At 32.0% G+C, this 15,144-nt stretch overlaps 1 protein-coding gene across 5 annotated transcripts in view; it reads left to right on the top strand.

Moving 5' to 3' along the window:
• Positions 1–15,144, top strand: part of SRBD1 (S1 RNA binding domain 1) — a 302,637-nt gene that overhangs the window by 23,790 nt on the left and 263,703 nt on the right. For all 5 annotated transcript variants that reach the window (XM_074286722.1, XM_074286726.1, XM_074286723.1 and 2 more), the window contains 5 exons: positions 711–877; positions 3,684–3,801; positions 5,823–5,961; positions 8,551–8,647; positions 10,063–10,198. In XM_074286722.1, the coding sequence (XP_074142823.1) occupies positions 711–877; positions 3,684–3,801; positions 5,823–5,961; positions 8,551–8,647; positions 10,063–10,198 (657 nt within the window). The remainder of the gene's footprint in view (positions 1–710; positions 878–3,683; positions 3,802–5,822; positions 5,962–8,550; positions 8,648–10,062; positions 10,199–15,144) is intronic.

Here is a 15,144-nt window from a genome sequence, read left to right as displayed (position 1 = left end):
TATCTTAAATATTAATAGTGAAATAATAATTATTTTTGTGCCCTCCCTCCCAATTTAACAACAGAGCTTTTTGAAATCAGGCAGGAGGCAGCTAGGTACTTTAGTGGATAGAGCACTGGGCCCGGGATCAGGAAGACCTGAGTTCAAATCTGGCACTTAGAAACTTATTGTCTGTGTGACTCAGGGTAAGATTCTTAATTTCCTTCTGCAATAATCTACTGGAAAAAAAATGGCAAACCACTTTAGTATCTTTGACAGGAAAATCCCAAGGACAGTATAGTCCTACAGGGATCATGAAGAGATTGACATAATTGATTGACCAAATAACAACAATAGTAATGGAAAGATGCTTTCATTATTATTTATCTTCTTCTCCCACATACGCTTCTCTCCAAATCTCTTTTGTCTCAATAAGATTTTTTTTTTTTTCAGGATTCTATACCTTTAAAAAATGCCACAAAATATTGTAAATTAGATTTTTTAAGAATAAGCAAATTAGTTCAGAAATTAATATTGTTTGAATATTGTGATTATGTCAATAATTATACATATTTATTATAAACGTGGTTGGTATTTCTGTTTAAAAAAAGACCAAGAAATTTCTAACTACATATTTGCCTCAAAAAATAACAATCTATTTTTAAAAGCTTATGAAATAGTAACATTTCAAGATTTTGAACCTTAAATTTCTCCCTTTATATCTTTTTTAGATTTTATCAGAAAGGACCAATATTGAACCTTGGGTATGTGCCAATATCATCTGCCTTTTTAATGATGATAATACAATTCCTTTCATTGCCCGTTATCGAAAAGAGCTCATTAACAATCTTGATGCTGATGCCTTGCGAGAAGTTCAACAAACTCTAGAGGAATTGAGGTAAGGAGCCTGTGGAAAGAGTTGGGTTGATGGGTAAATCAGAGGAAGGAGTAGCAGAGAAAAATTTATTTTGAAATTGGTTCATTCTATTTCAGCATATATTTGTACACATATTCTTTTGTACTTTCTTTGTACAACCAATGTATAAGAGGGAAGAGATTTTGAAGGTCTGATAGCTTACAGTATTGTTTCTTTTTGAAAGTTACCTTCTGAAGGAGAATTTTTTTAAAGATGGAAAGAATGTAGGGTTGCCAGCTATCTGTTTTGATCTGGAATTCAATTTTTTATAGTAACTTTTGCTTTATGTTCAATAATTATCTTTGTTATATAAAAAACTTAATGGAAAGCATTTTGAAAATGAAATGGGATAGGATTTATTCTTCTTACCTTTTCCTTGCTAAAGATTTTTAGCAAATATGTATCTGTGATGAGTATATTCCAATTTTCTTATATAAGTATTATGGAAATGGCTTTTTTGTTCTTCTATTTTTAGCTTTGCCTACTATCTCATTTATTATTGGAAGGTTTATTTTTGAATAGTAAAGACAGTGACAAGTATTCTTACTCTCCATTAGATGTAGTATTCATGCTCTGATCTTTACATATCAAGAATACTTCACATATATGATATAGGATATAATTACATTTTAGTTGAGGGATCACAGGTTTAGAACTGGAAGGGATCTGAGAGATAATGATCTTAGACTTGATCAAAATTTTGATTGTTTTTTTTTGTTTGTTTGTGTGGTTTTCCACATTCAAAAGTCTGGAATTAGTTTATTCTTTCTGTGTTCAATTTGTTACAGCAAATTTTTATTTTTTTCTCCATCTCACCTTCCTACTCCTCCAATGGAAGAAAAAAAAGTTGTATGCATCATCAAGCCAAAGAAATCTATTATTGATTCTTTCAATTTCTGCTTTACTCTCTGATCTAAGATATTATGACAGTTTTTCTTGATAATGTTTTGAAATATAATTGGGTTCTTTTTTTGATCATGGCTTTCAATCTAATATTTCCTAAATTTTTCTCTCGGATCCAATTTCTAGGTCTTTTTTTTTTTTTTTTTTTTTTGTCCAGTGAACTATTTCACATTTTCTATGTTTTCAGTCTTTTCTTGGATTGTTTCTTGGTATCTTCTGGAGTCATTTTCTTCTACTTGACCAATTCTGATTTTCAAAGAATCATTTTCTTGAGTGAGATTTTCTACCTCTTTTTCTACTTAGCTAATTTTGCTTTTTAAATGAATTTTTCTTTGAAATAGATTTTTGTGCCTCTTTTACCATTAGGCCAATTTTGTTTTTTTAAGATGTTATTTTCTTCAGTGTATGATTTTTTTTTTTCCCCCATTATCCCCTTTTCCCAGTTTTTCTCCAGTTCTTCCAGGAACTCTTGTTAGGCTTGGATAATATTAGCATTTTTCTTTTGAGGTTTTATTTGTAACTTTTCACACTGTTTTCTTATAAGTTTCTCTTGATTTTCCCTGTCAGTGTAGTAGCTTTTTGTGATCAAGTAATGATTTTGTTGTTTATCCAATTTTGCAGCCTATTTCTTTCCTTTGAACTTTGTTAAAATTTGGGCACTGCAATGGGTGAGGCATAGCCCCATGCTTCAGGCTTTCTTTCTTTTTTTTTTTTTTTTAATTTTATTAAAGCTTTTTATTTTTCAAAGCATATACATATGGCTCTCTTTATAATAAGATCATTGGAACTGGTCTGAATCATCTCATTGTTGAAGAGAGCCTCATCCATTAGAATTGATTGCTGTGTACAGTGATCTCCTGGTTCTGCTCTGCTTCAGACTTTTTCATGTAGCTGTTTTCAGAGCTCTTTCTGGAAAGCTGTAAGTTTTGGGTGTTTCCTATGTGGTGTGATTCTGGGAGAAATCTAGTCCCTGCTCTGATGGCCTGCATTCTAGTCTTTATCCCTGAAGAATTCCTGTAGCCATAAGTACTAGTGCTTTTTTCACCTTAGGAATAACTCCAGGACTTCTGCCCTCCTATGAAGAATCCCCAGGGCTCCTCTCCACCCTGGATCTGCAATCCAGAGCTGTATGTGGGTAATACAGTTGATGATAAGTGATCTCTTTCTGACCGGTTGCCCAACTCCCTTTCTCTCTGGATTAAGAGCTTCCAAAGTTGCTGCAGTGGCTGCTGTTAATTGCTATCATATGTGTGAGCTCTGGAAAGTCTTCCACCTGGTATAACAGACACTTTTTTTGCCAACCATTTCAGTTTTCTTAGGCTGGAAAAATGTTTCACTCTGATCTTTTGTTGATTCTGCTGCTCTAAAGTTTGATTTCAGGTGTTACTTTAAAGTTGTTTGGAAGGGAATATTGGGAGAGTTTAGCTGCATGATTGTTCCTAATTCATCATCTTGATTCTGCCTATATTCCATTCCCTTTATTTAGTTTGTATTTTTAAAGAAGCTTCTTTTTGGGGATCTGATTGACCTTAGAGCTTATCAATATAATTGTATAATGGCACTAGAGCAAGAAGAACTACTTAAATATATTTGATTTTCAGGTGTTCTTGAAGGCAGAAGAACTGAAGGTACAGTCTATGCTCTTTCACATAAATAGTTTGGAAGTGAGATTATAGCATGCCTCTTCGTATAGGGGAAGATCTAAGTCTTCTTTTTGAGCAGCTAGAAAGCACTTGGGGAATGGAATTTAGGACCCAATCCCCTCAACTTTGCAATGAATGTCAGGAGAAACTAGATCCTCTGATAACAAGGATTTATAAATAAAAACAAAACAAAAATTATTGGAATATATGGTTATTAGATAATAAATAATTTTCATTTTTAGGACTGTTGCAAAGAAGACTAATGCTACGATCCAGAAGATTAAAAAGGAAGGGAAACTATCAGAGTCCTTGTTAACAGCCTTGTTAAACTGTAGAACTTTAGAGGAATTAGACCATGTGGTAAGAAGTTGTTTCTGTTACTTGCTTAAGAAATAATTGCTTTTGTTGGTAATGTACTTAAACTCATAATACAGAATCCAGTCTCTGGGAATTGATCCCTTGATATTTAATGCAGGACCTAAAATAGCAAACTCATCTTTTCTTAAATTTAATTTCAGAAGTCTTGGGTTCTAATCCCAGCTTTGAAGCTTTTATTTATTACTTGAGTGAAACACTTAACCTTTCTTTGTCACAATAAACTTAATTGTAAATTGAGATGGTAATACTTGTACTGTGTATCTTACAGGATGCTTGCCAGGATCAGATGGAGTGTTATGCTAAATCATAAGACACTGTAATGGAGTAATGGTCCTTGTGGGCAGAGATTATTTAAATTTTTGTCCTTATATCCCTGGTTTCAAGCACACAGTAGTTGGCATTTAAGTACTTAAAAATACTTGTTATTTGAAATGCATTATTTATAAATATATTGGGCTATTACTTTCCAGTTGAACTTTTATCACCTTCTTTTCCTTACCATCTTGCCTGACTTAGAGAACAAACTACTCATCTGCAGAAAATATACCCAGTCTTTAGACAATCAAATAAAGTGAGAATTATGGTAGAGATTATAGGAGATATTTGATTTCTTTTTTTACTTTGCATTTAGTTTTCTACTGTCCAGTTTTGATTAGGCACAGTGATAGGCTTGGTTCAGATAGTGGCCCAGTGCCGATTTTGGAGGTTGATTGGATCACACTTAATGTGTCCTGGTTACTTTTGAATTGGTGTTAATGAGAAAAGAGGCAGCAGGAAGTCAATTTATTTATATTATGAATAATAGCACATATAAGAATTTAGAAAGTCTTTTAAGACTGAGAGTACTTTTTGCCTATTGAAGTTCTAGTTATTGTTATACTCATTACTTTGGGATAGTCTAGATGGTACAGTGAATAGAGTGCTGGACTTGGAGTGAGGAAGACCTGAGTTCAAATCTAACCTTAACCACTTACTAGCTGTGTGACCATGGGCAACAGTTTGTCTGTTTCATTATCTGTAGAATGAGATGGATGTTTATCTCTTCTACTCTAGGTAGCACTTTGACCTTTCCTAGTTTGTATGCTTCCAGAGAACAGAGGTACATTGCAGAATGTACCTTATAATATACTAAGCTCAGCACAAAAATGTTTATTAATAGGACCTAAATAATGATTTCTTCACTATGAAAACAATGTATAGTTCTTGTTTATTGCTAGAAAAATGAGCCCACAGAATCAGCTCCATTTCTTGATACAAGTTACAAGTAGCTTTTGAGTTTTCAAGTAAGAAATGAAGAAATTTTAAGTTTGTATTTAATGGAAACAACTGTTCGTGCAACCCAGGTGTGTGGAAGATGATTGGCTGTTTTTTTGTTTGTTTGTTTGTTTTTTTAATAGTTTTATTTACCAGATATATGCATGGGTAATTTTACAACATTGACAATTGGATTGGCTATATTTTTTAGCAGAGTTTTGATAGAATATGTTAGGGGAATATGTGGGAAACATCAGTGCTGATTAGGAAGGGAAAATATATAGGCAAGTGTCATTTGAAATGAGGGTTGAAATAGGTAAGACTAAATTAAATGTGTATAATTTGAAAATCTTGTTCAAATTATTGACTTCAGCCTTCTCTACTTGATAAATTTTTTTTAAACATTTCCTTCAATTTCTTTTTTTTTTTCTTCACCTTTTAATAAATTAACAAATCAAAAGGAACAGGAAATAGAAGGTATAACAAAGAGCTTTTGAAAAATTCACAAGTTGAGGAATATTTTGAAAATTGAAATTTGTCTTTTTTTTTTTTTTTTTTTTTAAACACACTAGCCCTAACAGAGAAAAGACAGCACTTAATCTTTGCATCTAGAGTGTGAAAAGAAAGGGCAGTTAATGGCATCTCTAGATAAAATATTTATGAATATCCTTAATTTTGATGACTAATTCAGGCTTTTGCTTATTTCAGTGTGAATTATTAAGGTATGCTTTCTAACTTTTACTTTGTAGTCAGCCCCATATAAAACTGGGAGCAAAGGTACGAAGGCCCAAAGAGCCAAACAACTGGGATTGGAAGGCGCAGCCAAAACTTTACTTGAAAATCCAGGGGCGCTAAATCTTCTCTCCTATGTGAAACCCAGTGTGAAAGGTAATTGTCATATATCTCTGGGACTTGGAATACATCTTTATCTATAGAAATTAATTTTATCTCTTCATAAGTTTACTTGTAAAATACTACTTTCCATTTTTCTCCCCTAATTTTTCTCTCTCATCTTAAGAAAAAGAAAAGGAAGTGAGATGGAAGAAGCCTTGGTGTTGGTCTCCTGCACCTTCCTATCTTTCCTCCCCCTCCCACAGTAGTAGACAATCTGAGAAGGTTTTTCAATTCTTGATGTGGTGATTCAATTTTTTAGGAAGTTCCCATGTCAAGTTCTAATTACAATTCTAATTGTAAGTCTGTAAAGGGTAATCAATTATAAAATACTATTGTTCTGTCTTGAAACTTTTAAAATTGTACCATAGACTGATTTTTCTTTTGTCCTTGGCAGTTTAAATTTGTGGTAAACTTAGTAAAATATTGTTTGTTTGTGTATAAATACATATACATTTGGATGAGGTGGGGGGAAAGGGAAAGAAAAACATTTAAGTGGTGAAAAAACAATGCAGGATTGAAGCAAAGACAGAATTTGAACTTATTTTTATGATCATCTTAATTTCAGTTTTCCAGCAAGATGGAATATTTAATTAAGCATCTTTCCTGCAGCATAGTTACTTCTAGGTAATTGTACATACTATGATATTTGAGTTCAGAGGTGATAGTGTATAACCAGGTGTTAAGAGTTTTAGCTCCCCAGAGCAGAATGATCACTATCAAGGCATGGCATTTGTTTTCAGTATAAAATGCTGGAGATTTTAAATATTCATAGTTTAATCCTTTTTCTAATTTTTTTTCTGATAGTTTAATAAGCTTGAGTTTATTTTGGTTTTTTTTTTTTTTTTGCTCTCAGAAGTACATTTGTTTTATAAATTATATCCCTAGTGATATTGATATATAACATATGATAATGCTTATAACTTATTGGTGAGTGGGTACATAGAATTGGTACAACAGTAACAATGTAAATACTAGTCTAGTACAGCCTTACTGGTCTCCCTTCTCTCTCCCATCTCCAATTAGAAATTCAGAGGATCAATAATGATTGTCCAAAACCAAGAGAAATAAAGTCTCAGTGGAAAGGTTCTTATGCCAATTTCAATCGTGATTCTGCTTGTTTTTTTCTCTCATATAATCAACTATCTTTCCAATGCTAATTTTTTGGGGTTTCTTTTTTTTTTTTGCATTATTCTTGAAAAATGTGTATGTAAGAAACAAATTTCATTGGTTTTCAAATAGAGGAAGACATAGCTGACCATGAGCAAAGTAGGATGAGGTCCATCTCATTGGAATGTTCTTGACAAATCCCATACCCTTTTCTCTCCTACTTCCCACCATTGACTCTTTCTGAATTTTTCCATTCAAAGAAACACTATGTTTGGGTATCTTTGTAAGGGACAACCTTGTGTAGATGAATTTTTTAAAAAGTCCCTCAAAATTTCTCTTTTCTGCTCTTATTTCTCTCCTAAAACACATTTAGCCATGTCTTTATATTAGTGTACTTGGTGGTTTGGTGATTAGTTTGATAGATTTAATAGGGCAAAAGATTGCATTTTTTGTTTTTTGGAAATTCTTATTTCCCTAACTTTGGATTTTCTTATAGGTCTTGTTTTATCTAGTTGCCAAGCTTTTAAACTCTTAAGAAATTGTTTGGTCACATTAAACTAGAACTAGAGCTGAACCCTTCACATTGGGATCCTTTAAAAATTAAGATGATTTCTCCGAGTGGATACAGGAAAGTCTCAGAGTTCCTACCCTCCTTTTTCTGCCACCATTTTTATTGTATCTATGAGTTCTCATGAAACTTTAAAGATAACTTTTAGAGTTTTTCTTCCATAAGCTCACATTTGAGGTACTTAGAACCACAAGCAAAAAAACCTGCAAACAATGAATGGTTTTCCTCAATGGGTATCATATAGCCTGGGGAAATCTACATTAATATGTTGGAAGATATTAACTTCATTGTACCTCTGGAGAGTTTGCTTTTTTTATGGACCTAAAACAGGATTGAGTAGGAGTATGAGTGCTGGGTTCCAAATTTTAGTCTGGTATTTTCTTTCTCACAGAGGCTTTGCTATTTTCTAATCTTCCCTTTACTTGGAATCTTCTTGATCACTTGTGGGAGGAAGGGTGGTATCATGTGTATACCTTTTCCACATTAAAGAGCTGGGCTTTAGAGAAGAAAGAAGACTGGTTTAAGGTCATGGAATAATTAGCTGGGTGAATAAACCTAGTGTGCTCTTGCTAAGAACTTTCTTTGTGAACAGATTCTGGTCAATAGGACTCTAGTACATTTTTGAAAAAGAAGCATATTTAAAAGATGTTTATCCTTCTTGACTCTTTCTTTAAAGAATAGTTTTAAAGACTACTAGGAGATTTGTGTTTTGGGGGGAAGTTTTCCTTTCCTTTTAGGTAGTTTTAGGTTAATAATACAAGAATCTTTAATTCCTATTTAACATGGGGACTATATTCTTATGCCTTTTTTATTTGTCTATTTTAGATTTTATTTGGACTAGATTTATTGTATGCTGGTTCTAAAAAATATTTTATATTTCTTTTCTTTTTCTAACTTCTCTTCCAAAGGACTTTCAACTCTCCAGGAGATTGAAATGGGAGTGCAACATATTTTAGCTGACATGTTTGCTAAAGATAAAGACACATTGGATTTTATCAGGAAACTGTATGTTCTTCTGCATTACGGGGTTATGGTCTGTGGGATTGTGTTTTTAGATTTTCTCTGTTACTGCCAATAGCCATGATTAGTTTAATCTTTGAAGTTAAATTAATATCAGAAATTTATATTCAGAATAGACTTTTCCCCCTTGCCTTTGAATCAGACCTATGATTTCTTTGGTTTAGGGAACTTTGGATAAAAAAGCTCCCTATATGAATTCAGATTGGCTCCAGTTGTCACTGTACAGTGTTAGAGTGTTGTCTCAGCAAAATGGCCTGCCCAGGGTCATGGAATCAGTATGTGGCAAAGGCATGATTGTTACCCAGGGCTTCTTGACTTTAAAGCCATATCTCTTTATTGATATCATTTTTGTCTCTCAGACACTGATCTAACTATATTTTTTGCATGTGTTTTATTATTGTTTAGCACATTTTTGGAATAGGTACCTATTCTTTCTTCTAAAGATTTGTCTGAACATTAGGAAGTTCTCAGCTACTGTGTGAGTTTATATTTTATTGAATTGAATGGGGAGGATTGACACCTTTCCAATTGTATTCATACATTCATATTTGATTAAGTTTTCTAAATTTGGGGCAGCTAGGTGATATACTAGATAGACTAGTCCTCAAGTCAGGAAAACCTGAGTTCAAATCTGGCCTCAGACATTTAACACTTCCTGGCTATTTGACTCTGGACAAGTCACTTACCTCCAATTGCCTTAGAAAAAAACAAAAACAAAAGTTTTCTAAATTTGTATAAGAACCTCTCACATCGTCTTTTTGATTCCTACAGCATGAGAGTAGGTGTTATTAGTGATTAGTTGTGATTAGTTATGTGTTAGTTGGGATAGCAGATGCTAAGGAAGTCGACAGAACAAGATTTTTTATAAAAGACTGTTAAGATGGTGTACTGGACCTGGGATGGGGAAGACCTGAGTTTCCATGTGACTTCGAACACTTCTAGCTGTGTGACCCTGGGCCATATCCCTCAACTTCTGTTAGCCTCTGTTTCTTCATCTATGAAATGGAGATATGAGTAGCACCTAGTTTCAGGGTGATTGTAAAGATAAAATAAGATAATATTGTGACTTTTTGTAAGTCATAAAATGCTGTGGGAATGCTAGCTATTATTTATGAGATAATTATCATTAATAATTTCATAACTGGGAATGATATCCTTAAACTTATTGAGGCCTGTTAATGATCCAAAGAGTGGCCAGGTAGGATTATACATAGATGAACACACCCTATTCCATTTGCTGAGGCAAACACAAAAAAGCTTATGTTCCATTGAACATCATCTTTAAAAATGAAAGACAATGCTTAAAATATTCCTTGGTATTTTGACATATTATAAACTAATTTTTAAAAAATTGTTCTATTGGGACATTAATTTTTTAGCTGTTTATTCTTTGTGCATAGGTGCTCACATAGATACATTTGCATCCAGTCATCCTTGGCAAAGGTGTCATCCAAGAATGAAAAAGAGAAAGATATCAGTAAATTTCAGCTTTACCAGAATTTTTCATGCAATATAAAAAATATTCAGCATCATCAGGTAAATATGTAAATTGCTTGTAAAGAGTAATTAATTGTGTTAATAGTACTAAGTTTAGTGCTTACAAAGATCTATGATTTCATTGGGTTATTTTTTTTCACTTTCTTTAAAAGGTGTTTCTTATAATACTATTGCTACTTTATAAATTGATTTCCTAGTTCTTCTCACTTTTTTCTGTACAAAAGTGTTCCCAAATTTCTCAGAAACCATTTTCAGTTAGTAGAGTCAATCAAGAAACATTTACTAAGCAGCCATTATGTGCCATGCTTTGTGTTAAGTGCAGGAAATTAAAAATTTAAAAAAAAAAAAAAAAAAGACAAAAGATACTGCAACTCCCAAGGAGTTAGTTCATTGTATTATAAGGAGACAACATGAAAACAAGCCCATAAATAAGACATAAATAAGAAATCATCATTAAAGTGAAGGTATAATTCAGGGAAATTGGGAAAGGCTTTTTTGTAGAAGGTGGGATTTTAATTAAGACAAAGCGAAAGCCAGGAATTTTAGATGATATGAAAGAGAATTTATCATTTTTAAAAGTAGTATTCCACTGCATTTACATGTCATAATTTGTTTAATCATTCCCATATGATTTGTTCTTCTTTGTTTCTAGTTTTTATTTTTTATTTTTAAAAATTTTTTTTATAAATTTTTATAATTATAACATTTTTTTGACAGTACATATTCATAGGTAATTTTTTTTTTTTTTTACAACATTATCCCTTGTACTCCCTTCTGTTCCAAATTTTTCCCCTCCTTCCCTCCACCCCCTCCCCTAGATGGCAGGCATTCCCATACATATTAAATATCTTATAGTATATCCTAGGTACAATATATATGTGCAGAACTGAATTTTGTTGTTGCTGTTGCAAAGGAAGAATTGTATTCGGAAGCTAAAAACAATCTGGGAAGAAAAACAAAACAAAACAAAAAGTGCTCACAGTTTATACTCATTTCCCATTGTTTCTAGTTTTTACTACTAGGCTTAGTACCATTATGGCTATGTGAAAGGATATACAGAATTTAATGACTTTTTGGATATAGTAGCAAATTTTTTCATAATGATTGGGCAGTTTACAACTCTACTGAATTATATGCGGTGATGATAAAGTAGTTCAACCTTTTTTTACCTTTTATCTTTTTGGAAAGGCCATTAATTTGTCCCTGTCACATATAGTAGTACTTCTTTATTTTAGATATGTACTACTTAACATATTAAAGAAAAGCCTATTTGTTTCTATGTCTTCTAGTATTTATTTTTTGAACAGAAATGATATTGAATTTGGTAAAAGATTTTTCTGTATTTGTTGAAAGTATTATATGATTGTTTTTATTAATATGGTCAATTAGTTTTGTAATAATTTTTTAAATAATAAATCTACCTTACATTCTGGAAACATGTAATTTGGTAATTTTTATAATCTTTTTGGCATATTTTATTATTTCCTCTTTTTAAATATTTTATTTGTAATTTTTACTTCCAATATTCTTAAAACTTATTGGCTTATGATTTATGTTTTCTATTATGAATCTCTGGTTTAGGTATTTAGACCAGTGAAGTCAAATAAAATGGGGCCACTGAACCATATATTCGTGTAAGCTACGTATTATATTTTTATTTTGTTAAAATTTTCCTAGTTGCATTTTAATCTGATTTTGTGTCTCAGGAGTGTTGCAGGCCTATAGATCTCTGGACTCTGTATTTAATACCTCTTATCTTGACCATATTTGTATCATAGAAGAAATTTGGTAGAATCCCTTCTTTTGCTATTTTTGTATATGTACTATTGGAATTAATTGTTCTTTAAATATTTGCTAAAATTTGCTTGTAAATTTATTTGATTACAGGAGATTTTTCTTTTGGAATTAATTTATGACTTTAGTTTTCTTTATGAGATTGAATTATATAAATTGTCTATTTCTTATTCTATTAATCAGGACATTTTGCATATTTCATATATTCATTTAATTTAAGTTGCTGAGTTTTTTAGCTTTAGCTTTTTTAAAAACCTCTTTTTCTGCTTATGTCATTTTTGATAATGGTAATTTCTTTCTTTGCATTTAAAAAAATCAAATTAGCTACTGGCTTAATTTTTGGGAATGTTTGCTTCAGTGTCCTTCCCTTTAAAATGAAGATAATAATAGCCTCTGTCTCTGAGGCTTGATTTAAAGGTCAAATGAGATAATATTTATAAAATGCGTAGCACAATTTCTGGCTCAGAGTACATGCTATATGAATGTTAACTGCTGTGATGGTGATAGTGATAATATCAATTCTGTTGTTTTTAAACAAAAATTCACTACATAGTTTTATATATTAATTTATAATTTTTTTAAGCTTTCAAGTTTATTAATACCTTCATTGACTTTTTAGCTTTTTTTATTGGTATTTAATTAAGGTTTTAAAAATTTTTTTTTCTAGTTTTTTCTAGTTTCATGCCTAATTAATTATTTAGGTCTTTCTCTTCTTTATGAGTGAAAATGTTTAGGTTTATCAGTTTTTCCCCTAAGGAGTGTTTTAATTGTATCACACAAATTTTGATATATTGTTTCACTTTTGTCATTTTATGTTTGTTTGTTTTTTTATACTTGTGTATGTGTATGTGTGTGTGTGTGTGTGAGATATTTTACTTCTTTATTTATAAAGGTTTTATAAAAGTTTCACAGCTCAGCCTTATGTTGATTCCTTTCTATACCTAGTCAATAATCACTAGAAGCTTGTTAACTAACTTATTAAATTCTTTTCAATCTTTCTTTCTTGATTAATATTTGATTGGATTTGTCAAGTTCTAAAAGAGGTCCAGTTATTTTTTCCTTCTATTATAGTTCTAACATATATGCCTCTTTGTGCAGCCAAGTGGCGCAGTTGATAGAGCACTTGTCTTGGAATCAGGAGGACCTGATTCAAATTTGACTCAGAAACCTTCTATCTATATCACCTTTGGCAAGTCACTGAATTCTTCATCTGTAAAAATGAGCTGGAGAAAGAAATGACAAACCACTCTACCATTTTTACAAGAAATCTCTAATGGAGTCATCAAGAGTGAGATGTGACTGAAATGACTGAACAACAATGATAAAACTCATTTAACTTTTCTTTAAATATTTAGATACAATATCATCTGGTACATACATATTAAGTACTTAACTTTTCTTTAACTATTTAGATATAATATCATTTAGTACATACATAGTAAGTACTTAACCTTTCTTTAACTATTTAAATATAATATCATTTAGTACATACATATTAAGTACTGAAACCAAATATATATGGTAGCATTCAGCAAAATGTCTCTTTCTATTTCTTTTTTAAAAATATGTCAAATATTTCCCTATTAGTTATTTTGCCTTAAATTAAGAAAAAAATGACTAGTGGCACTGGATTGAAGGTACATGTTGGGTGGTAAGGTATAAGAAAACTGGGAAGATAGGATGGATCTAGGTTTTGAAGGGCTTTAATGCCGAACAGAACATTTTGTATTTTCTGGGAGATGATAGGAAGCAATTGAAATTTATTGAGTGGGGATGGGTGTGGGGTGAAATGGTTAAGCCTGAACTTTAGAGAAATCACTTTGGTGGCTGAATGAAGCATGGATTAGAATAAGGATGAGCTTCTGCAGTAGAATGATGGCAGTCTTACAGGAGGAGTCTTTATAAGATGTTACAAAAGTGAAGTCCACAGGCCTGGCAATACATTAGATATAGAGGGGATGAGTGATAGAGAGGAGTTGAGGGTAACTCCTAGCTTGCCATTCTGAAGGAGTGAAAAAATGTTGTTGCCTTCTAAAGTAATAGGCAGGGAATGCTTAGGGAGAGAAGATAATAAGTTATGTTTTATTCATGTTTAGTTTAAGATATCTGGGCAGCTAGTTGGTATAGTACTGGGCCTGAAGTCAAGAAGATTCACCTTGTTGAATTTAGATCTAGCTTATTATGATACTTTCTAACTCTGTGAATCTAATGTTTGGAAGAAAATCCCAAATGGGATCATGAGGAGTGCAGAAATCACTGATATAGCTATTGAATAACCACAAATTTAAGTCGTCTACTTAGAGAGCCAGTTATAGAAATCTGAAAGGCAGTTTAAAATGATAGATTGGAAGACAAAGGATTTGGGTCAGGATATTCACATTTATAAAGTTAGCATTTTATTTTCGTTATTCTTTCATAGAGATCATCAAAGGAAGTAATATAGAGGGAGAAAGCTCAGTTACCTGAAGATTTGAGGTGTGATCTATATGAAGATCAAGAAAAGGAGACTGTGAGAAAGAGTAGTCAGATAAAATTCAAATTATGATTAACTCCCTTTGCTTTTTTGATTTCAACTAAAGTATGATACATTTTGTACCACCTCATTATTTTAACTCATTGTGAGTCTTTATAATTCAATTGTGTTTCTTGTGAAGAATATTTTGTTAAATTCTCCTTTCTGATTCATTCTAATTTCTTCTGTTTGTGGGTGGGTTTGTCCCACTCACATGTACATTTTTTACGTTAAGGATCTATTTCCTGTCCTATTTATTTTTGTTTTTTCCTCTTTTTGTAGTAAACAAAGAAAAAGTTTGTGAGAAATGGGTGTGCTATACTGTTTCATGCAATCTTCCTTCCTCTTCTTGCTCTTTTATGCGAATCTACAGGTTCTTGACTCTTCTAACTTTCCTTTTAAAATGTCCTTCGTGATCTATCTTCCAAGATGATAGTTTATTTTGCTTGTACTAATTTTCACAAGTCTATTTATCATCTTGTTCCTTAACTCTTGCTCCTGCAGTTTTTTTGAGTTGAATGTATTTCTACCCCTATTTCTGTGTGTGTTCACATATTCCATCTTTCCTTTGACCAGAAAGTGAGATTCAGATGTGTATTGTCTGTTCTCTATCCCTTTCTTCCTTTTTTTCTATAGACTTTTACTTGGTACATATCAATTCTGTAAGATAAATTCTCTT

Source organism: Sminthopsis crassicaudata, chromosome 2, assembly GCF_048593235.1.
Source record: "Sminthopsis crassicaudata isolate SCR6 chromosome 2, ASM4859323v1, whole genome shotgun sequence".
Classification (NCBI taxonomy): domain Eukaryota; kingdom Metazoa; phylum Chordata; class Mammalia; order Dasyuromorphia; family Dasyuridae; genus Sminthopsis; species Sminthopsis crassicaudata.
The sequence above is the reverse complement of the archived record's forward strand: the minus strand, read 5'-3'. Positions and strand labels throughout refer to the sequence as shown.